General features: G+C 40.9%; 2 protein-coding genes across 3 annotated transcripts in view; one reads left to right on the top strand and one right to left on the bottom strand.

Moving 5' to 3' along the window:
* POLR1A (RNA polymerase I subunit A) overlaps positions 1–2,170 on the bottom strand; it is an 84,586-nt gene extending 82,416 nt beyond the window's left edge. The window contains exon 1 of the mRNA XM_061432653.1: positions 1,778–2,170. Coding sequence (XP_061288637.1) covers positions 1,778–1,854 — 77 coding nt within the window. The 5' untranslated portion in view covers positions 1,855–2,170. The remainder of the gene's footprint in view (positions 1–1,777) is intronic.
* Positions 2,171–2,267: 97 nt separating this feature from the next.
* PTCD3 (pentatricopeptide repeat domain 3) overlaps positions 2,268–26,943 on the top strand; it is a 31,209-nt gene continuing 6,533 nt past the window's right edge. Inside the window, exons 1-16 of one of the 2 annotated variants that reach the window (XM_061432654.1) lie at positions 2,268–2,416; positions 4,007–4,059; positions 4,169–4,205; positions 7,783–7,828; positions 14,618–14,686; positions 15,169–15,273; positions 16,690–16,813; positions 18,911–19,026; positions 19,571–19,641; positions 20,744–20,831; positions 21,287–21,347; positions 21,819–21,904; positions 22,969–23,113; positions 23,789–23,839; positions 25,801–25,890; positions 26,184–26,212. In XM_061432654.1, the coding sequence (XP_061288638.1) occupies positions 2,313–2,416; positions 4,007–4,059; positions 4,169–4,205; positions 7,783–7,828; positions 14,618–14,686; positions 15,169–15,273; positions 16,690–16,813; positions 18,911–19,026; positions 19,571–19,641; positions 20,744–20,831; positions 21,287–21,347; positions 21,819–21,904; positions 22,969–23,113; positions 23,789–23,839; positions 25,801–25,890; positions 26,184–26,212 (1,275 nt within the window). In that variant the 5' untranslated portion in view covers positions 2,268–2,312. The remainder of the gene's footprint in view (positions 2,417–4,006; positions 4,060–4,168; positions 4,206–7,782; positions 7,829–14,617; positions 14,687–15,168; positions 15,274–16,689; positions 16,814–18,910; positions 19,027–19,570; positions 19,642–20,743; positions 20,832–21,286; positions 21,348–21,818; positions 21,905–22,968; positions 23,114–23,788; positions 23,840–25,800; positions 25,891–26,183; positions 26,213–26,943) is intronic. The other variant, XM_061432655.1, reaches the window with a different exon arrangement.

The following is a 26,943-nucleotide window of genomic DNA, read 5'->3' as shown; positions in this document are numbered from 1 at the left end:
AAAAAGTAACCAAGGAACCATGACACAACTGTACTAGGTGTGGAAAGATTTCAGAAATGAGGGAGGTTGAGCTGCGCCTTCAGTGTAAGAGATGCTCTCCAGGTGCCTCCAGGGAGGGGTGGTGGGGTGAGAGCAGGGGAGTAGACCCCTCTGGCAGAGGGGATAATGCATGTGGAGCAAACAGCTTGAAGAAAGGCGCAGATGATGAAACCTGATGGCAGTTTATGGAATGTGCAAGTGGTTTATTAGGGTGAAAGAAGGGATGATGTTATACCTAAAATCATCACTGGACTGATCATGGGTAAACCTGTAGGCTAAGCTAAAAAAGTATCATTTACCTGAGGGAAATGGAAAGCCTTTGGAGGATATTAAGGGGAATAGGAGCATCATCGCATTTATTTTAACAGCAAGGTAGAAGATGGACTGGAGTGGTGTAAGGGCAGGGAGATGGAAGAAAAAGACAATTCAAACAAGAGATACGGTGTGATGAAAAGGAGGGTAGAGAACAAAGAAATATATAGATGACACACAATAAGAACCCAATAAGCAAATGAGATGTCAGGAGAAATGGGTCTAGAATTACAGCCCTGTCACAAAATAGTGAACATTTTGCACTAGATTAAGGTATACCATTTTGGAGGGTCAAGTTCTCCCTTCCTGTAGGGATAGGAAGAGTTTTTGGTATATGAGTTTAAGATCTCGGTGTAAAATTCAAATAAGATGTCCAACTGCAGCTGAAAAAAACAAGTCTGAAAAATCAGTGAAAGAAATTTGGGTTGGAGATTTAAATTTGAGAATACAGATCATGAAAGTGGTGAAATTGTCTAGGGAGGACATTTTGGAAAAGAAAAGCTATTTGACTAGAATAGAATCTGAAGGAACAGCAAGATTTAAGGAAAAGAGGAATCAGCTAAAGAGCCTGAGATGAATTCAAGTATAAGCCACTGAATGCAAGGACATCGTTCACCAATGTGTCAGGAATGCGGCTCAGACGGTAAAGAATCTACCTGCAATGTAAGAGACCTGGGTTTGAACCCTGGGTCAGGAAGATCCTCAGGAGAAGGGAATGGCAACCCACTCCAGTGTTCTTGCCTGGACAATCCCATGGACAGAAGAGCCTGGTGGGCTACAGTTCACATGGTCACAATAAGTTGAACAGGACTGAGAGACTAACATTTCACTTTTCATGAACACCTAGCTTAGTGCCTGGCAAAAACAGGATGATCAATAAATGTTAGTGGGTTGATAAACTGAGTCAGGAAGGAAACAATACATGTCACAGAAATAGAAGAACCTGAAAATAATAAAGTTCTGTCAAACGCTACGGCGATGAAAAGGAGGACTTAAGAGAGTCTTTTTGATTCAGTATTAATAACTAGGCAGAGAATATAGACGGTCCAACCAAGAAGTTGTCCCATGAATTGAGTCTTGAAGAATAATCATCTTACAGACAAGAGGAGACTCATCATGCGCTTAATAAACTACGTCAGAAACATTACAGTAACTCCATAAACCAGGCTGATTTAACGAGGAGACTGGCGGACGATAACGCTTCCATCTGCGAACCCCTAACCTACCCAAGTGCAAACCAGCCACACCGGGCTCTAGGCAGTCAGTGCTCACTAGCCCAAGACGTTCCCAGAACTATAGGTCCCAGCAGGCCATGCGCTACACAGCAATGGACTCTGAGGAGAAACTGGGCGCAAGACCTGCTGGGAACAGTAGTTTACGGCCCCGAGTCCAAGAGGCTCTTGCATGCTTCCCACCAACTCCTTACTTGAGTTCTTCGGCCGAATACATCCCGAAGGAAATGCCCTGCAGCCGCCGCCAGGGCATGTTCTTTGAGCCCAACATCCTCCAGGTCAGTTCCGAGCTCCTACACCCAGAGAGACGGCCCAGTCACCACTGTTGTAGTTTTCACACCACCTCCGGTCCGCCACCATGTGATTTTAAACTGCGCTTGCGCGCGAGAAAGACTCGCCGTAAGATTTACAGGGACAATATCATTTCCGCTCGAGGTGGGGGGAGGGAGAAAATAATTTCACGACTCTCGCGCGCCCCTTTATTTTGAAAATAATCGAACATATATAAGAAATTAAAGTAACCTTTTAGGAAAGATCTTCGAGGGAAATGAGGCCTACTGAGCCTTTAACTTCTGAAGCAAAGTCCTTCAAACCATGAGCTTGTAACCTATTTTATGATTGATTTCTTCTTGTTCCGTCTCAGCCAATAGCCGAGCCATTCCCCGCCCACCTCTCCCGCGTTAAGGTGGAGGGCGTACTTTCCCAGCATACTATGCGAAGACGCCAAATATGGCGTCCGTGGCGTCCGCAAGGTGGCTGAGGGTCAGCTGTGGGCTTTGCGTACCGCTGACGGCTCGGCGGGCAGGTCCCTGTGGACGGACCCCTAGTAGCAGGTGAGAGAAGCTTGGATAACCCATGAGAAAGAACCGGGATCACCTTGGCTCTTTGTATCCCTTTTCCCCCTTATTGCTGGGGAACTAGATGCGGTGGAGTGGAATGAGCGCGCTCGTGGCCGGGCGACCCGGCAAGCCAGCACGCGGTGCGGCACGTTTTTGAGCAAGGGCTCCAAACGCGCTTTTTAGGGGTGGAGATTTCTTATTTGGCTGGTCTACGCCGGGGTTAGAACTCACAGGAAGATTAGGATTCTTCTCTTGGGGAATTCTGCATCCTAATAAGTGTGGCTATTAATCACTCCATTCCACGTGTTTTTTTAAAAAAGGAAAACTATCCGCCCCTACGCGTTTTCTCCCACCTGGGAGGAACGCGGGAAATCAGGTTTTCCCAGATTAAAGGCCGTTTACGAGTTCCACTGGATGTTGTAGGGATGGTTGACGGAAGAAATTTTCCAAGTGTTCATAAAAACAGGAAAGCCCACAAGATGTGAACACAATCTGAATGAAATCGCTGTGATTGTTAAAACTTGGCACGTGTATCATTTATGTAGTCATTTTTCAATACAAAGCGTTGTGGAAGTATAAAAGCCAGCAATTGCTTGTGAAAGTTGGAAATAACCTAATTTTAGATTGGATGTTTGCATTTCCTTTGCGAGGTGATAGTAGACAAATTCCCTTATGTGTAGACTGGAGCTAGTAGCAGCCATGGAAAAACAGTGAGGAATAAGTGAGTTGTGTAATTTACAGCATACATTTTATATTAAGGCCTTCCCTAAACTCGGCTCACAAAAGAGAAAACGGCTCCACCAGGTAGTGCAGAGGGGTTGATTTAAGAGGACACTGGAGACCAAAACCAGTAAAGGAAGTAATTTTCTATCTTAATCACATCTTGACAATTTTCTGAAGGGTATCAGTGCTGTTTAGGAGGAAAATACTTACAAGATAGTGTATGTAATCTGTGTGATATGTTGACTTAATTTTTTTAACGTGATAACATTTTAAAACTCATTCAGGGGTCAGTGGTTCTATATTTTGGGTTAAAAAAATAATAACAGTTCCAAGTTTATATTAGGACAAAGGTATTTGGTACATTCCTGAGTGTTGAAGCAAGTGAAATGAAAAACCATGGTGATCTTAGTTTCATAATTTGCTTTAAATGGCTTTGAATATGTTATTTATTAACATTTGATCATTAGATCATCATCCATGTATAATCAGGAGCCCATTAAATCATTTCTTTTAGCCCCAGTGTTTTAGATCTTCAGAGTTGAAAGTCCTTTATATTTCAGGTCAGCTGTTAAAATGTTCAACTACTACTAAATTTTTCCTTTTTTTCCTATGATTTGATTTAATGAGACTGCCTGATTTTGAAAATTGTAGGCCATATTATATCTGTATCTTGTACTTATTTTGTAATGGTTTTGAACTTGTTATTGAGGCCATGTCTTCTCAGCATACCTTGACATGAATTATCCAATCAGTTTGATCCATGATAATTGGAAAATTTTGGCTCAGTTGCACATAGTTGGGGGTGAGCTGGAAAGTTCATTAATGAGTATTAGCTTTAGAGCTTTTATTTATTTATTGCAGATTTTATTCTGGAAGTGCAGCTGTCCCAAAGGATGAAGGAGCTGATATAGCAGGTATATAAAAATGTATTGAAATAATTCCATTTTTATGTTAATGCATTATAGTTCTTTATAGTAGTAGTATTGGAAATTGATTTGCTTTTGTTTTATTTTTCACATTAAGGGACTGAAGAAGTAGTCATTCCAAAAAAGAAAACTTGGTGAGTATTCAGCATTCATTCAAAAAGTGGTTAAGTGCTTATGAGAAACATTGTTAGGTAAGAAGCCAGTGACAGGAATGGCAATTGGAGGTAGAGAGTAGTGAGTGAATGGGGAGTGAGATTTACTTAAAAGACCTATCTGAACTAAGTTTGAGTTAATATTTATGTAGTGATGGTCAGTCATGAGTATCATTATTAGAATAATTTCTGTTTTTTTTCTTAAGGAGGTTTTACATTGTTAGGAGACCCAAAAAAAGAATTATCTTATGGTGTTTAGTAGGTAAATGGTGCAGACTGCAAAATTTAGCTTTTTTAACCCACCGGCTAGATCCTTGAACAAATTGCCTTATACATATTCAACATTTGTTGAATACATAAGAATTAAAACTTACAAAAATTCATATAGTAATGATATTACTGAATGCATTGAAAGATCTTTCAAAAAACTAGGTCTTTTTTGAGTATGACTTAAGATTCAGACTCATTAAAAAAAAAAAAAAACTCTGTTAAATTAATGACCATTGCCTAAAGGGGATTGGGATAAATTGAACATGCAAAAAGGAAATAAAATTACCAGCAATCACCATATTCAAAGACAAGTTACTTAATCTCTCTTTGCCATAGTAGAATGTAGGTAATATACCACCTGCCTCAGAGGATTACATGAGCATTTCAACAGTTACTACCACATAATCAGATCTCAGTAGATGGCAGCTATTATTTTAAAGTTCTGCAGTATAACCTTTTATATATAAGTTGTACGTGGACATTTAGTTCAGTGGTGATTTGTTAGACATACTGTTCTGTACTCTGATTTTAATTTTGAGTGATTACATAGTATTTTATTGTATGGATATATTCAGGTTCATTTTTACCTTCCCTAGTGGCTCAGTGGTAAAGAATCTGCTGCCAGTGCAGGAGGTGTGGGTTCTATCCCTAGGTCGGGAAGATCCCCTCAAGAAGGAAATGGCAGCCCACTCCAGTATTCTTGCCTGGGAAATCCCATAGACAGAGGAGCCTGTAGTCCATGGGGTCACAAAGAGTCAGATACGACCCAGTGAGTAAAACTCAGGCCTGAGAATCAGAACCAAGATCAGAATAGGAATATACATAAGCACGAACGAGGCATTTCTCGAATGGCATTCATGTCCAGTGCGCTTTACCAACTCATTGTGCCTCTTTCCCTTCTGACAACGGTCCCACGGGGAATACAAGAGAGGAAGTGTATTGAGGGTGTGTTCAGATGGCCTACAGTCTAGTTAGAGTGCATATTTTATACTTTATTGCTTCCCTGGTGCCTCATCTGGTAAAAAATCTACCTACAGTGCAGGAGACCTGGGTTCTATCTCTGAATTGAGAAGATCCCCTGGAGATGGGAAAGGCTACCCACTCCAGTATTCTGGCCTGGAGAATTCCAGGGACCATATATAGTCCAAGGAGTCCTAAAGAGTGGGACACAACTGAGTGACTTTGACTTTTCTTTATTGAAAACGCAGTTTAACTGTACCTTAAAATGGGTCAGATGATTTTATTGGCATCAGAATCACCTGGGAATTTTGTTTAAAATGCATGTTCCTGCAGGTAATTCTTCTGTATAAGCCCCACAAATCTGGAAAACAGTAAGGCAGGGTGGGGTGTGATCATGACCTAACTGTGGTGGTGGGAGACCATGCAGACCAGCCTCTAAAAAATGCTCTTAGAATAGGAGAAATAGGGTAGTTGATATAGAGCCTTAGTTAACAGATTGAGGCCTGTTTATTTATAGCCCATTAAGTAAAGGCTTAAAAGAAGACTATTTCATAACAAATTTTGGTGTCAGTTAATTTTTTTTTTTTTTTCTTTTTTAGAACACAGCCTCAGTCACTTACTAACTTACTATCTGCGGCTACTTTCATGCTCCAAAGGCAGAGCTGAGTAGTTGTAACAGAATCCTTATGGCCCATAAAGCCTAAAATATTTACTGTCTGTCCCCTTAGAGACAAAGTGATTGATAGAGGTTTTCTAATAGAGAGCCTCTGCTTTCCAGGCTCAGGAATTTGTGCTTTTAGATTGAAAAGAAACTATGAAGACTGTAAGTTCGTCTTGCCTTATTTGAAACATGAAGCATCTTTAAAGGCTATGATTTCCCAGATCACAAGTGCTGTAGAAGACTTTAACAAATTGTAGAGGGTTATAGTGAGTTTTAATATACAACTGTAACAGGATAGAGTATTCTGAGCACGTCAATCTGTATTGTATAGTTACTTTAGGGAGGGTATGGAGCTCAATTATGATCAGTGCATAGGTGACTGGACTCATTGAAGAAATGGATGTTAAAATTTACCACACTGGCAAGAAGATGTGGAAAATGGATACTCAAAATACATTTGTTGATAGGGCAGTCAACTGGAACAACACACTGGAGAGAAGTTTGGCAGAACCACAGTTTTAAAACGTGCAATACCAGTTGGTTAGCCATTCTGGAGGATCACTTGCAAATACACCCAAAGAGACATGGATGAGAGTGCTCTTTACAACTTGGGAATAATAAAGTGAAATGGCCCCAATGCCCATAGTAAGGAGATGGTTAAAAAATGGTTATCATACAATAAAACATTTAAAGAAATTAATTGGATTTGCACATAGTAACGTGGATAGTGCAAACTTACGGAACACATACCCGGAATGATGACATGTGTTTTTGTTTTGTGTTTTATGGTGGTGTGTGTGTAAAAGTACCCTTTAAAGTTCTGGAAATATAACCACTAAACCTACAGTAGAGGTTAAGTGGGGGCAGGGGGTCACAAAATAACATCAGATAGAATAGTTTTTTTTTTTTTAATTGAAGGATAATTGCCTTACAGAATTTTGTTGTTTTCTGCCAGATATTTTTTTCAGTATAATGTATTCGTTGAGATAATTTTTAAAATAACCTTTAAGAAACTGGTGACTGATTTGAATGTTCTTAGTGTTTTCACTTGCATTTGTTGAGTATACTCACTTGATAAGACTTAAATATGCTAATGAAAGATTTAGTTAGGGAATACTGAGAAAAGAATGTCTTTCTCTTGCTAAAATTACATTAACTGCTATTTTAGAAAATCCAGTAGATATTGTATACATCAGGGAATTAGTTTTGACATGTAAAGTTTTGTAGATGTTTTCTTTTTTTCATGTGTCTATTCCCATATATAGCTGAATTGGGAGTCACCAATTTAGATAATAAGGCAGGAATATTACAGAAAGCTGCAGTAAGAATGCAGAGGAAAATGGATAGGGTCAAAGATTCAGGGTTAAGAAAGTTTTATGAGGCTGAGGATGGAAATTGCTAGCCCGGGGTGATGGTTATAGAGACCAGGCCAGGGAGGGTAGCAAAGCATAGTAGGAACATGTACTAAGCACCTTTGGTAAAAAGAACTGAACAGTTTTCTCATTTTCTAACTTACTATTCTAGTGATATTATTCTAGAGATCAGAACTGGCTTTACTTAAGACATGATCTTTGTTAATGGCCAGTCCATTCTGAGAGTAGAGTCACTTGTTCACGTTTTAAGTGTGAGAAGCCCTGATGAGGGTTAACTTGTGATTCTCATTCTTAGGGATAAAGTGGCTGTTCTTCAAGCACTTGCATCCACGGTGCACAGGGTAAGTAGGAATTTCAGGGTTTTGTATCTAATTCAGCTAATAATAAACTTAATGTTCACACCTCTTCTTTATTCACAGTTTAACTATTGTGGATCTAGAGAGTTTCATAGCACTATCTAGTCCAGACTCTTCATGTGACAAATGAGAAATCTAAAGCTTTTAAAGTGATTAGCTCAGGGCTGCTTAGGATATTAAAACCTTGACTTGGTGCCATGGTTTTTTTCCTCCAGATTCATTGTTTTTATACTATGCCAGTGATTTTTAACCTCCTGAAGAGCTTGTTGAAATACATGTTCCTAGGGAATGGTTGGGTGTGATACTCTAATGCAAGTGACAGAACCACTTTGAGAACAGTGTACCCAGCATACTGAAAGAAATTCAGTGATTAAGAATCTGGGTCTTGGGGCCAAATGTTCTGTTTCATCTTTATCACAAAGTTACCTTTTCTCTTGATACGTCAGGGAATTAGTTTTGACATGTAAAATTTCCTACATGTTTTCTTTTTTTTAATGGCTTATATTAATGAACGTTATATCAAACTTACTTTAGAAAAATACATCTGGTTTATAATCTGTTTCCTTATATGTAAAATGGGTGTTTACTTACAGCACCAAACATTGAGGTTTTGGATAAGAAATAAGTTAGTACACGTGAAAGGGCTTAGGACATCACCTGGCACAAAGGACATGCTCAGTAAATGCTGGCTATTTTATTATTGCTCCAGCTATCTGATTAATTTGTGAATAAATTCCTCCCTTCACAATTCAAGAATAGGGTCTGTAGTCTTGATAGATAAACTGAAACCATAGTAAATGCCTCAGAAATAGAACTTTCAAGTTCTCTTTTTTTTAAACCACAATATATATCTGTGGGTTCTCACCCTCCTTGAGGCGGTTGTCACAGATTTCCAGAACGGTTCTTCAATTGTGGGTGTTAAACTTACGGGCCAAATACATCCTGGAAGTTTCTGACATTGGTTTTAAAATACTGCATCTCCATAGTAGCAAGATACTTAGATTTTCAGTTCACATATCCATAAATAGGCACTTGAAATGTAAACTCGGGGCAATAGACCTCAGAGATTGTTGTCAGTTTTTCAGTGAGATTGACCCAAGGTGCATTTAAGTCAAAGAAGTTGTAGAATTACATGCACACTTGTCTGATTTGGGCTTGGGCTCTTAAAATCCAGGGGACAATTATTCATTCATTCAGGAACCACACATTCTACCCTTAATGGTGCTTACCAGGTCATCCAAGCCACCATCATCTCTTACTATGTTGGATTAATTACAGCAGTCTCTGTTCTCTTGACTTCTCAACCCATTAAGCAGCCATAGGGACCCTGCTAAAAGGTTGACTCACATCACTCTTCTACTCAGAGCTCAAATGGCTTCTCATTTGTTACAAATGAAACAAAAACTGCAGTTCCTCCCCACCCCAGCTCTGACCACATTTCCTACCATCTTTCTTGTACCCTGCTCTAACCAGGCAGCCTCCTAGCTAATTCTCAGTTTCTTATCAGGCACAGGTCTGCCTCGAGGCTTTAATGCTTCCTCACTTCCTCTGTATAATCATAAGGGATTTGATTTAGGTCATACCTGAATGGTCTAGTGGTTTTCCCTACTTTCTTCAATTTCAGTCTGAATTTGGCAATAAGGAGTTCATGGTCTGAGCCACAGTCAGCTCCTGGTCTTGTTTTTGCTGACTGTATAGAGCTTCTCCATCTTTGGTTGCAAAGAATATAATCAATCTGATTTCAGTATTGACCATCTGGCGATGTCCATGTATAGAGTCTTCTCTTGTGTTGTTGGAAGAGGGTGTTTGTTATGACCAGTGCATTTTCTTGGCAAAACTCTATCAGTCTTTGCCCTGCTTCATTCCATATTCCAAGGCCAAATTTGCCTGTTACTCCAGGTGTTTCTTGACTTCCTACTTTTGCATTCCAGTCCCCTATAATGAAAAGGACATCTTTTTGGGGTGTTAGTTCTAAAAGGTCTTGTAGGTCTTCATAGAACCGTTCAACTTCAGCTTCTTCAGCGTTACTGGTTGGGGCATAGACTTGGATTACTGTGATATTGAATGGTTTGCCTTGGAAACGAACAGAGATCATTCTGTTGTTTTTGAGATTGCATCCAAATACTGCATTTCGGACTCTTTTGTTGACCATGATGGCCACTCCATTTCTTCTGAGGGATTCCTGCCCGCAGTAGTAGATATAATGGTCATCTGAGTTAAATTCACCCATTCCAGTCCATTTCAGTTCGCTGATTCCTAGAATGTCGATATTCACTCTTGCCATCTCTTGTTTGACCACTTCCAATTTGCCTTGATTCATGGACCTGACATTCCAGGTTCCTATGCAATATTGCTCTTTACAGCATCGGACCTTGCTTCTATCACCAGTCACATCCACAGCTGGGTGTTCTTTTTGCTTTGGCTCCATCCCTTCATTCTTTCTGGAGTTATTTCTCCACTGATCGCCAGTAGCATATTGGGTACCTACTGACCTGTGGAGTTTCTCTTTCAGTATCCTGTCATTTTGCCTTTTCATACTGTTCATGGGGTTCTCAAGGCAAGAATACTGAAGTGGTTTGCCATTCCCTTCTCCAGTGGACCACATTCTGTCAAATCTCTCCACCATGACCCGCCCGTCTTGGGTGGCCCCACGGGCATGGCTTAGTTTCATTGAGTTAGATAAGGCTGTGGTCCTAGTGTGATTAGACTGACTAGTTTTCTGTGAGTATGGTTTCAGTGTGTTTGCCCTCTGATGCCTTCTTGCAACACCTACCGTCTTACTTGGGTTTCTCTTACCTTGGGTGTGGGGTATCTCTTCACGGCTGCTCCAGCAAAGCGCAGCCATTGCTCCTTACCTTGGACAAGGGGTATCTCCTCACTGCCGCCCTTCCTGACCTTCAACGTGGGATAGCTCCTCTAGGCCCTCCTGCGCCCACGCAGCCACGGCTCCTTGGAACTATGGAATGAGGTTCGTGACATTGTACAGGAGACAGGTATCAAGACCATTCCCATAGAAAAGAAATGCAAAAAAGCAAAATGGCTGTCTGGGGAGGCCTTATAAATAGCGGTGAAAAGAAGAGAAGCGAAAAGCAAAGGAGGAAAGGAAAGATATAAACATCTGAATGCAGAGTTCCAAAGAATAGCAAGAAGAGATAAGAAAGCCTTCTTCAGTGATCAGTGCAAAGAAATAGAGGAAAACAACAGAATGGGAAAGACTAGGGATCTCTTCAAGAAAATCAGAGATACCAAAAGAACATTTCACGCAAAGATGAGCTTGATAAAGGACAGAAATGATATAGACCTAACAGAAGCAGAAGATATTAAGAAGACATGGCAAGAATACACAGAAGAACTGTACAAAAAAGATCTTCACAACCCAGATAATCACAATGGTGTGATCACTGACCTAGAGCCAGACATCCTGGAATGTGAAGTGAAGTGGGCCTTAGAAAGCATCACTACGAACAAAGCTAGTGGAGGTGATGGAATTCCAGTTGAGCTATTTCATATCCTGAAAGATGATGCTGTGAAAGTGCTGCACTCAATATGCCAGCAAATTTGGAAAACTCAGCAGTGGCCACAGGACTGGAAAAGGTCAGTTTTCATTCCAATCCCAAAGAAAGGCAATGCCAAAGAATGCTCAAACTACCGCACAATTGCACTCATCTCACACGCTAGTAAAGTAATGCTCAAAATTCTCCAAGTCAGGCTTCAGCAATATGTAAACAATGAACTTCCTGATGTTCAAGCTGGTTTTAGAAAAGGCAGAGGAACCAGAGATAAAATTGCCAACATCCGGTGGATCATCGAAAAAGCAAGAGAGTTCCAGAAAAGCATCTATTTCTGCTTTATTGACTATGCCAAAGCCTTTGACTGTGTGGATCACAATAAACTGTGGAAAATTCTAAAAGAGATGAGAATACCAGACCACCTGATCTGCCTCTTGAGAAATTTGTATGCAGGTCAGGAAGCAACAGTTAGAACTGGACATGGAACAACAAACTGGTTCCAAATAGGAAAAGGAGTTCGTCAAGCCTGTATATTGTCACCCTGCTTATTTAACTTATATGCAGAGTACATCATGAGAAAAGCTGGACTGGAAGAAACACAAGCTGGAATCAAGATTGCCGGGAGAAATATCAATAACCTCAGATATGCAGATGACACCACCCTTATGGCAGAAAGTGAAGAGGAACTCAAAAGCCTCTTGATGAAAGTGAAAGTAGAGAGTGAAAAAGTTGGCTTAAAGCTCAACATTCAGAAAATGAAGATCATGGCATCTGGTCCCACCACTTCATGGGAAATAGATGGGGAAACAGTGGAAACGGTGTCAGACTTTGTTTTTCTGGGCTCCAAAATCACTGCAGATGGTGACTGCAGCCATGAAATTAAAAGACGCTTACTCCTTGGAAGGAAAGTTATGACCAACCTAGATAGCATATTCAAAAGCAGAGACATTACTTTGCCAACAAAGGTTCGTCTAGTCAAGGCTGTGGTTTTTCCTGTGGTCATGTATGGATGTGAGAGTTGGACTGTGAAGAAGGCTGAGCACCAAACAATTGATGCTTTTGAACTGTGGTGTTGGAGAAGAGTCCCTTGGACTGCAAGGAGATCCAACCAGTCCATTCTGAAGGAGATCAGCCCTGGGATTTCTTTGGAGGGAATGATGCTAAAGCTGAAACTCCAGTACTTTGGCCACCTCATGCGAAGAGTTGACTCATTGGAAAAGACTCTGATGCTGGGAGGGATTGGGGACAAGAGGAGAAGGGGACGACAGAGGATGAGATGGCTGGATGGCATCACTGACCTGATGGACGTGAGTCTCAGTGAACTCCGGGAGTTGGTGATGGACAGGGAGGCCTGGCGTGCTGCGATTCATGGGGTCACAAAGAGTCGGACACGACTGAGTGACTGATCTGATCTGATCTGATCTGATTTGTTCTGCCTAGTTTATATCTCTCTGAGATAGCCACATAATTTCTGCCTTTATCTCTTTAAGTCTTTTCCTTGAGGTCTTCCTGGACCATAACATATAAAATTATATGTTTATTTTCTCTGACAGCTTGTCCTCCCTCCCTTTCTTTTCCATAGCAGTTATCACCTTTAAATTTACTATATGTTTCATTTGCTTTGTTTTCTGGAGATTTTATTCCCCACTAGATTGTGAGTTCTGTAGAGGATAGGATTTTGTTGCTCCCTGGCACATATGAGGTGCTCAGTAAATATTGAATGAGTGAATAAGGCAGGCACTGAACTAAGGCAGTGATGGCTGGGAAAAGGGACTGTGGAGTAGGTAGAGGATTTAAGAAACTGGAGTCAGCCACAAATGATGACAGCTTAGTTGAATGGAAGTAACGGGAGAGGATCTTTGATTTGGATTGCAGCGTGCTTGGTACCCTTCCCTGAAATGGAGACAATAAGAGGGGAGGCAGCTCTGTTAGAGAAGTACAGTTGGGGGTAGATTTGGTGTGAGGCATCTGAGCTACAGGGCCAGAGTCAAGGAGGAGTTTCTCAGAAACCATTAAGGGCTTGGAAATCACTGAGGGAGGATAATGTGGGAAACAAATAATAATAAAGTCTAGTGAGAGAGGTCGAGTGTGTGACCCAAAACTAGAGGCCCAGACAGGTATTTGATAAAATGGTGGACAGGACAGAGCCAGGCAGCGGTTGGGAATCATGGAGTAATGGTTCAGGGAAGCCATCCTAGAACTGCTTCCTCTGAGTTGTCCTTCATACCCGTCACGTCTTGGTAGAGAGTGGATGCATGCATGCTAAGTGGTTTCAGTTGTGTCCAACTCTGATCCTATGGACTGTAGCTCGCCAGACTCCTCTGTCCATAGAATTTCCCAGGCAAGAATATTGCCATACCCTCCTCCAGGGGATCTTCTCAACCCAAGGATCAAACCCGTGTCTCTTACTTCTCCTGCGTTGGCAGGCAGGTTCTTTACCACTTTCGCCACCTGTGAAACCCAGAGATCACCTGTGAACCAGATGAAGTGAGCCTCAGAGGAATGTAAAGGGAATACAGGATTTGAAAGTGGTATCAGGAAGTGAGAGCCCTAAAACGTACTGCTTCCAGGCCCTAGGTCAGAGCATTCTTTTATTAAGAACCACAGGGAAGCTCTCCCCCAGAGAGTCCAGGTGAATACTTCAGGGTGGCAAGGGGACTGTCAGAAGAGATTAGGGATGTAGGTTTGAGTTTTTTCTGTGAAACGAAGTTGCCAGAGGTGCAGAGAAGGGGGCTGTGAAGGAGAGGGGAGGAACAGAGGAAGTAATTTGGGGGCCATTCTAAGAGAGACTGCTGGTGCCAGAGAGTTAATCTTGTTCAGAGTTCTACCTGAAACAACTTAAAGGAACCTTGGGAAACAGGACGCTGGAGATGCTGCTGCTGTTCCCACTTCCTGAGAGGGCCCCGTAAATATTACCCTCCATTTGAAGGAGCCTCTTGGGTAGTTAGTGCCATGCATTGAAGGGACACCCTAGTTCAGGAAACTGGTGCCCAGGCTGGTTAATTCAGAGGCTCTTGACTTTGCATTTAAAACAGTGATATCCCTGCTGATAGCAGCCCCTAGTTAAAACCAGTCTGGGGATTTGAGCCATTGTTTGCTTTAAATTGTGCATAACTACAACCAAGTCTCACAGAGCCTAGGGTACAGCGTAGGTGTTAGTGTACCAACATACATATTTCTGCTTCTGTGATACATGCAGTTAAAACTTCCACAAGGTCCTCTTAATAAAAGCCTGGCTAAAGAGACCTCTGTGTCTTCTCCACAGGATACCACAGCTGCACCTTATGCATTTCAGGATGATCCTTACCTCATACCGACATCCTCTGTGGAATCTGTGAGTATTTTTAGGTAACTTGGCTAGTATTATGTTTTACCTTGTTGGTTGGGGTAACAGGATGACACATAGGACTTACTTTACTTATAGACACCTTTGAAAAATTCATAGAGGCTGATAGATAAACTGGTAGATTTTCTGATCCTTTTACTACTTTTATCAAAAACTTTTAGACATTGGCTATGGAGAACGTATTTGGTTTGGATTTTTAGTACTTAGAGATCTTTCCCACTATAGAGCAATTCATTCAGTTTAAATGTATTGTTTTTACACACCTCAAGCGGTATGTAGGATCCAACCTGAAATTGTCACATTCAGCAGAGGTGGATAAATAATAATTAGGTAGTTTAACTTGGAATTCTGTGTATTACAGTGTTCTTTGGGTGGGGCAGGGGAGGGCAGAATAATTCTTGCTGAGGGTGTAACTTTGATCTTAAGTATATGTAATATCAGTTTACGTCTAACTCTTTTTCTTTATACAGCATTCATTTTTGTTGGCAAAGAAGTCCGGAGAGAATGCAGCAAAATTTATTATTAATTCATATCCCAAATATTTTCAGAAAGACATAGCTGAACCTCATATACCGGTAAGGAGAGGTAATTGCAATTTCAGATAATAACTATGTAAATAAAAACTAAGCTGTCACAACTAACGTTTAAGTAGCCATTTGAATGCCTACAGTATTTGGGTGAAATAATATATTTCACCCAAATAATATTTGGGTCTTTTAATATTTATGATTATCATTGCTCACAGTACTAACCTTTATTATCGTTTTTAAAACTACATGTATTTGCTCTTCGTTTTGTTTTCTTCATTTGGCTTCTGCAACACCGGGCTCTCAGATCTTCACTTCTGACTGCCCTTTCGGGTTCCTTTAGTTGGTTTTCCATCCACTCCTCAAACCTTGGTGTCTTTTTCTCAGGATTCCATACTTCGTCACTCTTTTTTTTCTGACTATAATCTTCCTGCTTCAGTAACCCTTATACTCCATTTGGCATTCTTGTATGTTGGCCTCAATGTCTCTACTTTGGACTCCAGACGCTTTTTTCCCAGCCCCCTCTGTTCTGTGGTCGTGAGGGGCGAGTGTGGAGGGCCTGCTGGGTGTTAGGCATTGCACTTAGTGGGTCCCACAGTGGTCAGCTGAACATGGGCTCTGCCTCTGAGCTAAGTAGCAGAAATAGTAACTCAGACTCAATGTGTCTAAGCTTCCTCTCACATCTCCCTACTTTCTAAGCGCACACACCCAGACACCCCTATGCTTCTCAAGCGGCAGATCTTGGGGACAAATTAGGACGTTAGTGTGATTGTGTCCATAAAGATTGAAATCCTGAACTAAGACAGTGACAGCAGTAGAATGACCATTTGTTGGGCCTGCTCTCTCCCCCTATGTTTCTGACTAATAGTTACTCTTCTGTGTTTAGTTCACTTCTGCTTGAAGCCTTCCCTGGGTCCCTAAGTATTGACTAATTTGGTGAGGGAGGTAAAATCAACATACCTTGGTAATACTTAATGTTTACAGTAAAAGAAGTTATCAGGGGTGGAAGGTTTCCATCTTTACAAACTAGGTGTACTGTGGAACCTTCAACCAAGATTGAGAGGAAAGTATGAAGGATGGTTTTAGTAAGGGAAGAATAGTAAGTTCAGCTTGAAATTAGGGAATTTAGTTCAACTAAATTCACTGGGAAAAGTGAAGACTTTTAATCCAATAGGCTTTAGTTCTTCGATATAGGATTCTTCAAATACAGACTAAATATTTATAATTAGGAGCTTTTAAATTCTCTGCCCCAACTTAGGAGATCTCTAAGTAATCTTGTTTTGGTGACTAGAGAGGTAAAGTTAGATTCCTTAAAGAGACATTCATGTTAAAATGATAGGTAGTATCTAATGCATTAAGCATGAATATTATGGTGTGTTAATCAAATACTATGGTGTGCTGTCTTACTCTGTTGTGCTTTCCCATTGACCTGTTTGCACTGACTTTAACCATCTTATTTTCTAGTGTTTAATGCCTGAGTACTTTGAACCTCAGATTGAAGAAATAAGTGAGGCTGCTCTGCAGGAACGAATCAAGCTCAAAAAAGTCAAAGCTTCTGTGGACATATTTGATCAGCTTTTGCAAGCAGGTGACTAAGTTCATTGGAAGCCCCCACGTTCATGTGAAGCTCCCCCGGGAATGTGGGCGTGGAAGTAGGCCACGGTTGTGCGCGTGATCTAGATAGTTGTGAGTACGAGTTACAAGTGCTGTGCTACTCCCTCTGCTTAGTAGCTGTTTGTATATTTTTTATAGTGTAAGAAGTCATATTTCAAGTTCTGCTTTAGTGTCATTTTGGAATCGTGGGTAGGATAGCGTTGTCCTTGCTGGTGTGTTGTCCTCTTGTGTAGACAGAGAAGTCTTACAGCCATTCTTCCTCAGCTTCTGTTTTTAATATGAGGTTTGTTCATACTGTAGTCACATTTCTTATATTCTTTAAGTATGTTTGAGAGGCATAAAACAGACTAGAAAGAAATATTTAAAAAGGAAAGAACACTAAGCTGCAGGGTCAGAAGCTTGGGTAGGGTCTGGCACTAATTAGCACTGTAGCCTTGAAAAACTCAATTCCTTTAATCCTCTTCTCAAATCCTGTGCCTTTCTGAATTTGATGTGGATGAAGCTCTAGGGATGTAGGTGGCAGGGCGTGTAAGCTACCATGAGATGATAATATACCTATAGTGGCATGGAAGGTGGAGAAGGCGATGGCACCCCACTCCAGTACTCTTGCCTGGAAAATCCCATGGACAGAGGAGCCTGGTAGGCCGCAGTCCATGGGGTTGCTAAGAGTTGGACATGACTGAGCGACTTCATTTTCCCTTTTCACTTTCATGCATTGGAGAAGGAAATGGCAACCCACTCCAGTGTTCTTGCCTGGAGAATCCCAGGGATGGGGGAGCCTGATGGGCTGCCGTCTATGGGGTCGCACAGAGTTGGACACGACTGAAGCGATGCAGCAGCAGCAGCAGCATGGAAGGTAGCAGCATTGCTTAAGTTTCGGAATCTGGTGTGCTGGTCAGTGGTTTAGGATAAAAATCAGCCGAACATACAAGAGATAGAAACTGGACTGAATCACTCAGTATAGTCTTTTTTTTTTTTTTTTTCAGTATAGTCTTGAATATGGCAAGAAACATTTTCAGAAAACTTTTAAGAATTTTGGTGTGTAGCCTGTTAAAGCATCAGGTGTACAAATGAATTGCTGATGCAGATTGTCATTTAGGGAGGCTTTTCCCTCTGCTTGTTGAATATGATAAACATCATTATGTTAAAACTTGTCTTCCTCTGTTTTACACACTGGGATAGGTGCAAGCAGCTGTCCAGTGAACCTTACTGAAGACAGGGTCAGAGCCGTAACACTCAGCTCATTCAGAGTAACGGAATGAGTCAACATACTAGGAGAGGAAGTATAGAACATTTTAATATCAACTCCTAATAAGTGCCAAGCACTTTGTAGGCATTTAATTCTATAACACCTTATGAGTTGGTGTGCTTGTAGTCATTTATAGAGGAAACTGACTGACTGCAAATAATTTTCAGGGTCATACAGCTTTGAGATGCTATGAGGCAATCAGGTTACACTCCATTGCCTGTTTCCCCTCCACTCTGCCGTTTTGTCTTTTCTAAAGGCTTTTAAGTTTCCTGATGGGCATTTGTATTATCAGTATTATTTTCTTAAAAAAAAAAATGCAGCTACTTTCTTTTTAAAGCACTAAATTATATTTCATACTTCTTCCTGTTCCCTTTTCTCCCTCTTGATAAGTGTCAAGATGGGAACATAATGTTTGGAGCAGTAATTTTTTAAAGGCTGCTATCTCTAGGCATGTATTTCAGCGAGGGCCTGGATCCAAGCGGAACAGTTCCAATTGCGTATGTGAAGATGGAACTGGGCCCTGGGGGACTACATGGCAGTCATTTCCAGAGCATTCATTTCAGAGATGATAGGTAGAACTATGAGAGAGTTTCTGTGGGGATATGAGTACAGAGAATAAATGAGCCCAGGGTCGAACTTGACTCTGGTATTTTATCTCTTCTGTCAGACAGCACTGTCAGGGATTGTGTGCTGGTTGCATCACTCCAGATGTTTAAGCTGATGTGGGGTGCAGCTCGTCCTTGGAGAATGGAATCCAATAGACTTTAGTTCTTTGATGTTTCAAAGTTTCTCTCCCCCACCCTTTTTTTCCCCCACCCATAGGAACCACTGTATCTCTGGAAACAACTAACAGTCTCTTGGATTTGTTGTGTTACTATGGAAACCAAGAACCCTCCACTAATTATAATTTCCAACAACATGAACAAACAGAAGAGTTGGTAATGATTTTTTTAAGTTTCTTTTGGTAGTAATTCTTTCTCATTTTAAAGTGAGTTCTTGTGCCTTATGTTAGGGTAGAGATTTGTGCTGAGGTGTGATAGAGCACAGTATGTATGTAGCCTGGACAAAAGGTGATGTGGAGGAAGAGATGGGTTTTAACAATTGTTTTACCCTGGTTCCCTCCTTAAAAGTATTTTGACCTTGCCTGCCACATGCAGAAACCAGTGACCAGAAGTGTTTGGATGGGCCCCTTTGTTGTTGTTCCTCAGAGTGACAGTATGTTGTGTATGGGACAGAGGGGAAAACCCCTGGCCCCAGCCCTCTTGAAAATTCATGCATACGTAGGCAGAGAGGAATGAGCATACTCTCGAAATTAATATTTCTTAATAAACAGTGGGTCTCCTTCTTACCTTCTACCGAATCTTTATTTGCTTTGCTTTTCTGAAATTTCCTCTGCCTTAACTGGTTCTGAGTAGTATAACTCTGAGAATGCTTTCCGTTGTCGTATTCTGTTTTATGTCTGTTGGTGGCGGCTCGTTTCAGGAAGAGGCCGAAGAGGGAGATAACATGAAGTCTAAGAAGAAGGCTGGTCATCAGCTTGGAGTTACTTGGAGGTATGTTACAGGATAATTAGAACTTTTATGGATCCGTACGGTTGTGAAATGTTCTTCATCACCCCCTGAAGAAGATACAACCCTGTAGTATTCTAAAATGCAGTTTGTTCTCTGTGTGCAGTGTAAATGTCACAGTTGGTTTTCATATGTGTTTGGACCATTTTTTATTAAATCTTTACCTCCAACCAGGTAGAGGTACAGGACTGGTGTTGATTTCTTTTTTTTTCCCCCACCTAACTCCATGTAACCATCCCGGTATGGTTCTTCTGGTAGTTTCATTAGTAGTCCTACCTTGCAGTATACCTCTAATTCTAAAAAGGTTCAAAATTTTTAAAAGTATGTTAGAATACACATATGCCAGAGCGTAGTTCTAAATTAAGACTGCTGGCTAACAGAGGTATTCACTACCGAACAAAAGATAAATACCATTTATGTAATGATTCAGAATTCAAATTAACTGAGTAAAACTAAAAGAAAGGTATTTTGTAAGGGTGTCTGGAAAAGGAAAGCTACTATTAATATCAAAATGAATGAAATAAAAAATTAAACTTCTTCAGTAGATACTAATTTCTTATAGTGATTAAGAGCAGGGACTTGAGAGTACCATCTGGGCCCAAATCCAGGCTCTATTTTCCAAGATGTGGTGGTAACAGAGAAAATGAAGGTGCAGCATGATTTGTATAACATAGCACATTGACTGACTGAAAGAGCCAGATGATATAAGCTCGAATAGGACAGTGGGTTGCAGGGCACCACATGTCTGTGGTTGCCTCTGGTTAATTATATCCAGTTGAAAGAGGGTGGGGGAACTTGACTGTGTACCCTGCTGTGCAGTTTGCTTTCTGTTTACAATGCTGAGTACATATTACACCTTTCAAGTCCTGGTTCTGCCACTTATCCAGTAAATTTTTGGACAACTTAAGGTCTTTGAGCCTCAGTTTTTCCCATTTTTAAAATGATGGTAACCAGATCTCCTTCTCTGGGTGGGAAGAATTACTTGAAATTATATGCAGAAAATGCCTGGAACATTGCAAGTACTCCACGTGGTAGCTGTTACTGGTTTTATCTGTTCCTGCTGGTTCACGTTTACTCTTGTATGTAGAGCCAGAAACCACGCTGAGAGAATCTTTGCTCTGATGCCTGAGAAAAATGCACATTCTTACTGCACAATGATTCGAGGAATGGTGAAGGTAACATTTGTTCTGGGTAGTTTTATGTTTGGGTCTTTAATTTCTACTGAGTTGGGGTTTCTCAGCCTCAGAACCCTTCACAGCTGGGCCACATAGTTTGTTGTCATTGGGGGTTTCCAGAGCCTTGAAGGATGTTTGGGAACTGCCTCTACCCGCTTCATGCCAGTGATTCATCCTCCCATCCCCCAATTGTGACAGTGTAATTCTCATAGTTGTTTTTTCATTAAAATAAGATACAGTTATTGAAAAAAAAGTATTAGGAAAGTTTTTAAAAATTGAAATCACTGGGTTGAAGTAACAGGAATAGAAACTGTATTATACCACACTGCTCATGTAAAAAGGAAAAACACTATCCATTCTGGTCTATCCTTTTACTTCTGAGAACAGTAGATAATGCAAATATTTATAAAAGACAACTTTTACGGTGTTTAATTTTCATCCTTTCCCTCTTCCAGCACCGAGCTCATACACAGGCATTAAGCATGTACACTGAACTATTAAACAACAGACTCCGTGGTGAGTTGTGTTTGGAGAATTCACCTCTGTCCTTCCTTTCCTTCTCTTGGCTGGGCGTGTGTGCATGCTCAGTCGTGTCCCAGCTCTGCCGTGGACGTAGCTTGCCAAGCTCCTCTGTCCATGGGATTTCCCAGGCAAGAATACTGAAATTGGTTGCCATTTCCATCTCCAGGGGATCTTCCCAACCCAGGGATTGAACCTGCATCTCCTGCATTGGCTGGTGGATTCTTTGCCCCTGCATCATCTCTGCATTCTTACCTATGCATCATTATATCAGGAGTCTATAAAATCACAGGATTTTACCTTAATGATTCGCTCATTCTTAATCTTCTCCTGTGATGTTGGTGATTGAAGCGAGAGGCCAGAGCCAGAGAGAAGAGTGGTTTTCTAGTTGTGGGACTCATGTGCATGACCACTTGGCCTTTAATCACCAACCCCAAATTTTGTTAAAGTAGTTTTCTTCTTTTATAGCTGATGTGCACACCTTCAATTCATTGATTGAAGCAACAGCATTGGTGGTGAATGCGAAATTTGAAGAAAAGTGGAATAATATATTGGTAAGGAGGAACCCTCACTTTGGCTACTAATAGGCCAAAATATCCTTTGCTGGGACTCCTGAAATGCAGGAGACACAAGTTCAATCCCTGGGTTGGGAAGATCTCCTGGAGAAGGAAATGGCAACCCACTCTAGTATTCTTGCCTGGGAAATGCTATGAACAGGGGAGTCTGGTGGGCTACAGTCCATGGGGTTGCAAGAGTTGTACATGACTCACCTACTACACCACCACCAACCACCATCCTTTGCTCGGAGTGCATGGGGTGGAGAGAGCATTCACTGAGCATGTTTGTGGTGGTCACTGCACTGGGCTCTCCACTTGCAGTGGTCTGTTCACACCCTTCTAGCAACCCTTAGTTTAAGTAGCTGTATCTGACATGTGACCCAAGCATACAGCTAGAGTCCAGGAAGACCAGTTTGCTTATTATATTCATTTATTTCCTTATAATCGTGTGTTTTTTTTTTCATTAAAACATTTATTGAAAAAATTACTAGGAAAGTTATTAAAAATTGAAATCACAGGAACGAAGTAACAGGAATAGAAACCACACTATACCATTCATTGTTGTCCAGTCACTCAGTTGTGTCCAACTCGTTGTGGCCTCATGTACTGTGGCCCGCCATGCTCCTCTGCCCATGGGATTCTCCAGGGCAGAATACTAGAGTGGGTTGCTGTTTCCTTCTCCAGGGGATCTTCCCGACCCAGGGATCAAATCCACGTGTCCTTCATTGGCAGCTGGTTTCCTTACCACTGAGCCACCAGGGAAGTGCATACCATACCATACTGCTCACGTAGAAAGGAAAAAACCAATCTGTTCTAGTCTCTTCTTTTGCTTCAGTCTTAGACCCATTAGGCCGCTAAAGACAGTTGGACACGGACATCACATGGGGGTTAGGGTGACTATTGAAAGGGCCTTCTCTTAGGGGCACTAGATAATTCTTAAATGGGGGGCTTATTTATTAATCTGCTTTAAACATTGGCAGACAGCCCAATTCTTTTAGTTCTGTTTATTGGACAAATTAACCAGGCATTAAAAAAAATAATATTGCTTTTGATTCAACTAGGACCTGCTGAAACAAATGGTTGCACAGAACGTGAAGCCCAATCTACAGACTTTTAACACTATTCTCAAATGTCTCCGAAGATTTTATGCATTTGGAAAATTGCCAGCCTTACAGACCTTCCGGGAAATGAAAGCCATCGGGATAGGTGAGGGGTGTCCTCATGTCCCCGACTGAAGGCAGTGCTGACCTGAGCCTTCAGGTCCAGGTGATCCAAAAAGAGACTAAACTTTTCTGTGCTGTTTACATAATATGGTAGGAATTTCCTTTCCACCATTAAGCACACTTTTAAATTATGTATATTTAGTATAATGGGAGCTCTTCTGTATCATCTTTTTCTGTTTATAGCAAATTATACTCTTAGGATTTTAGATACTTTTTAATGGATTTTTTGATTCCTGAGAGAATTGTTCACTTACGGTTGGCTGGTTTTAAAATCTCGTGACATTTTCTGGCATAATTAAGTATTTGAACCCAATTGTATGCTAGTATGTTGTATATTTTTCAGTATTTATGTTATTGAATCAGTTCATTTCAGTATCCTTTAGTGTTCTTAAATGAAACTCACAAGAGTATTGACTGTAATGTTTTAGTGATAGGTATCTGGACTTTCTAAGAGGAATTTGATCTCTATGACACCTTTCCACCTTTACATTAATTATATCAGCTGGGAAATGTCTTTGTTCAGAGGAACGGAATGCATCTTCTATTTATGTAACACCACTCATGTTTTTATTCACTATACCTCAGTAAGCTATATTTTGTATAGCTGTGTTTGACATTTCTTTTTTTTTTCTTTTTTCTATGTACCTGGTAACATAAGAACCCTCACTTGCAACATATCATCATATTATTCAGCTGTTTTATCAACATGGTATGTATATCATTATGTTATTTATGTAGAGATTAGGCTAACTTCACTGCTAATGAATTAAGATCGGATAGTTCACAGAATAGCATTGTCTTCAGCCCAAGCAAAAAGTTACTGTTGAGGGTAGTATCATCTTTTTGTCATGTAAAACTTAAGTCAGAGTGGAGGAAGGTCATTAAATGTACTAATGGGCAGTGTATGGTTTTGGCCAGAAGGTACTTGAGTTTGGAATTCCTTTTGCCCTCCAGAACTGTGCTGTCCAATACAGTAGCTACTTAGCCACACATGGCTATTTAATTAAATTCCTTCATAGCTTTAGTGCTCAGTAGCCACTTGTGACTGCTGACTGCATCGTCAGTGATGCAATTATAGAACATTTCCATCTTTGCAGGAAGCTGTTGGATAGTCCTGCTCCACAGTAAACCTTGACATTTTGAAGCCTCATAGGAGAACTTCAAGGCTCCATTTGTTACCTAATTTTAGGTCAGCTGTGCTCTATTGAATGGATTTTGGAGCAAGGCACACCTGAGTTGAAATTTCATCTCTACCATTTACCAGATGTGTGGGAAGGGACTGGCTATCTTACCTGAGTGAAGCCATCACGATGTAATGATGAAATGAATTATGTGTAGTGTCCTGTTCATGCTTGGGAGGCATGTAGTAAGCACTGTAGGTTCTTAGCCATTTGCCCCAACATGAGAAACAACCCTAGGTTTAGAAATGACAGTTCCAGTCTTTCTCTCCTGTAATGGGCTTTTTGTGTGAAAACAACAGAAAATCTTTATTTTGGAAGGGTAGTTTTGCAAAATTCACATTGTCACACATAGGGAAGTAAGAGCAGTTAAATGACTTTATCTTGAAAACAGATGAACCGTTTCCACATTAATTTTGTCATTTAAAATTTTACTAAACTTTGGTGGTATTGTACTGCTACTGCTAAGTCACTTTAGTCGTGTCCGACTCTGTGCGACCCCATAGACGGCAGTCCACCAGGCTCCCCGTCCCTGGGATTCTCCAGGCAAGAACTCTGGAGTGGGTTGCCATTGCCTTCTCCATTGCGTGAAAGTGAAAGTGAAGTTGCTCAGTCATGTCCTACTCTTAGTGACCCCATGGACTGCAGCCCACCAGGCGCCTCCGCCCATGGGATTTTCCAGGCAAGAGTAGGTATTGTACTAAAACTAAGTAATTCTCACCCTAAAGCCTATTCCACTACAACATCACACATCACCTTGGCTAACTAAAGTCACTGGTGTTTATGCTTCCTAAGTAACACCCAGGGTCATAGGGGCAGGAGTGTCAGTGTGTCTTAGGGATATAAATTGATTGTCTGTAATAATAATTGCTAGGAATTTACCCAAAGGAAAAAGCCTAAAATAATGAAGAGATGATACATATAAAATAGTTTATTAGGACAGTAGAATAATTAGAACTGTAACAAATGCAAACATCCTTGAGGAACTTCAAAAGTACATCTGTGCTGTCACCGAAACTATATTATCACTTGCAGGTGGATAGGTGGGGAAGGGAATGGAAATAAATAATGTGAAATGTTTAACTGGAAATGCCATAGATGCATTTTGATTCTCCAGTTTTCTGTTTCTTGGCTGTCATCCTGGTTATATTTAAAAGGGGCACAAATGTTTATTAGCAAAAAACGTGTTTGTTTTCTAAGTAGGCAGGCTTGGCGAGGGTGTCCGTCTGTCTCCCATTTCAGTGCACGTCCGCCTTGTGAGGAGACTAGGAAGGAGGGGCTGAGTCTGTTGGGAGCACTGTAGCTGACCAGGCCTTGGGGAGAGCGGCACTCAGCAGAGGGTGCGCTCACTCCTCTCACAGGGATATGCCTGGCCAGCTCCACGGCTTGGGTGGAGGAATGAGAAAGGTGGCCCTAGGACTAGTTCTGCCTACCCCATGGTTGTGCAGGAAGTGGGCTCCTGAGAAAACCCAGTTGCCTTCTTTTTCTGCAGAAAGCCCTTCAAAAGGATCCTCCCTCATCATCTATGATATCATGGATGAAATAACGGGAAAGACGTTTTCTCCAAAGGACCCTGATGACGGTACGTGCAGAAATTGCTGCCGTAAGACAGACAGCCTCTTTTCCTGACTGCCAGGTTATCGAGCCTTATGATGAGGATGGGGTTTGATTTAGTTCGGTCATCTTTGGGTGATTATTCTGAGAAAGCAGAGTGTCAGTGGATTGTGCTGTGTGTTGTTTCTCCTGTGTTTTCATTCATTTAGGTTTGTCCTACACCTTACCACTTTTGTTGGCAGGATTTTTAATTAATGTTACTGACCTGAAAACATACTTTATGCATAGTAACCAAGGCTCTTCTGAACTTTGATTTTTCAGATATGTTTTTTCAGTCAGCCATGAGGGTTGTAAGTACCATTTCTTGCTTAAAACTTTTTTTTTTCTTTTATCCATTTCCTAAATTCGTCATTGGTGGTTGGGAGGACTCTCCGTGATTCTTTCTCTTCCTTACTCTTAACTTGTTTTCATGTCATTAGTCCTAATTTTTTATTCCTCTAAAATCTCTACAAAATCAAAGCATTCCCACCCTGTGCTGATTGTGTTTGTTGTCTTTTTTCATACCTTTCTTCAGATAAGCTTTCAGAGTATTTCATATTTGCCTGTTGGTAACTTATTAGATTGATGGTTATGTCTAATTTTGTTTTTTCAGCTTATCATGCTAATCATAGGGAAAATGTTCAAGCAGTTTCAGAATGAATTTAGCAGTCTTATTCCCTGAGGATAATTGCTTTACAACTTAGTGTGTGTCTTTCCAGCTTCTTTCCTCTGGGTATTCAGACATGCATGTCCACACTCATTTCCATGGTATCTTGTTTGTTGTTGGCAGTATAGTATTTCATAGATGGGAATGACTTCTTGTTGGGTGGGTGTTGGAGTTATTTCATGGGGATTTTTGCCAGTATAGTGATGCTAGAGATAGCACTCCATCTGTCTTATGCATGGCATCCCGAGTGTTTTTGTCTAATACTAAATACAGGTGAATACTAATTACTAGATGAACATTATTTTGTTTTAAATTTCACTGAACTTGGTGATTTGAACCCACCCCCAATTTCTTATAATTCATTTGCTGTCAGTC

Source organism: Bos javanicus, chromosome 11, assembly GCF_032452875.1.
Source record: "Bos javanicus breed banteng chromosome 11, ARS-OSU_banteng_1.0, whole genome shotgun sequence".
Lineage (NCBI taxonomy): Eukaryota > Metazoa > Chordata > Mammalia > Artiodactyla > Bovidae > Bos > Bos javanicus.
This window is presented reverse-complemented; position numbering and strand designations above follow the sequence as displayed.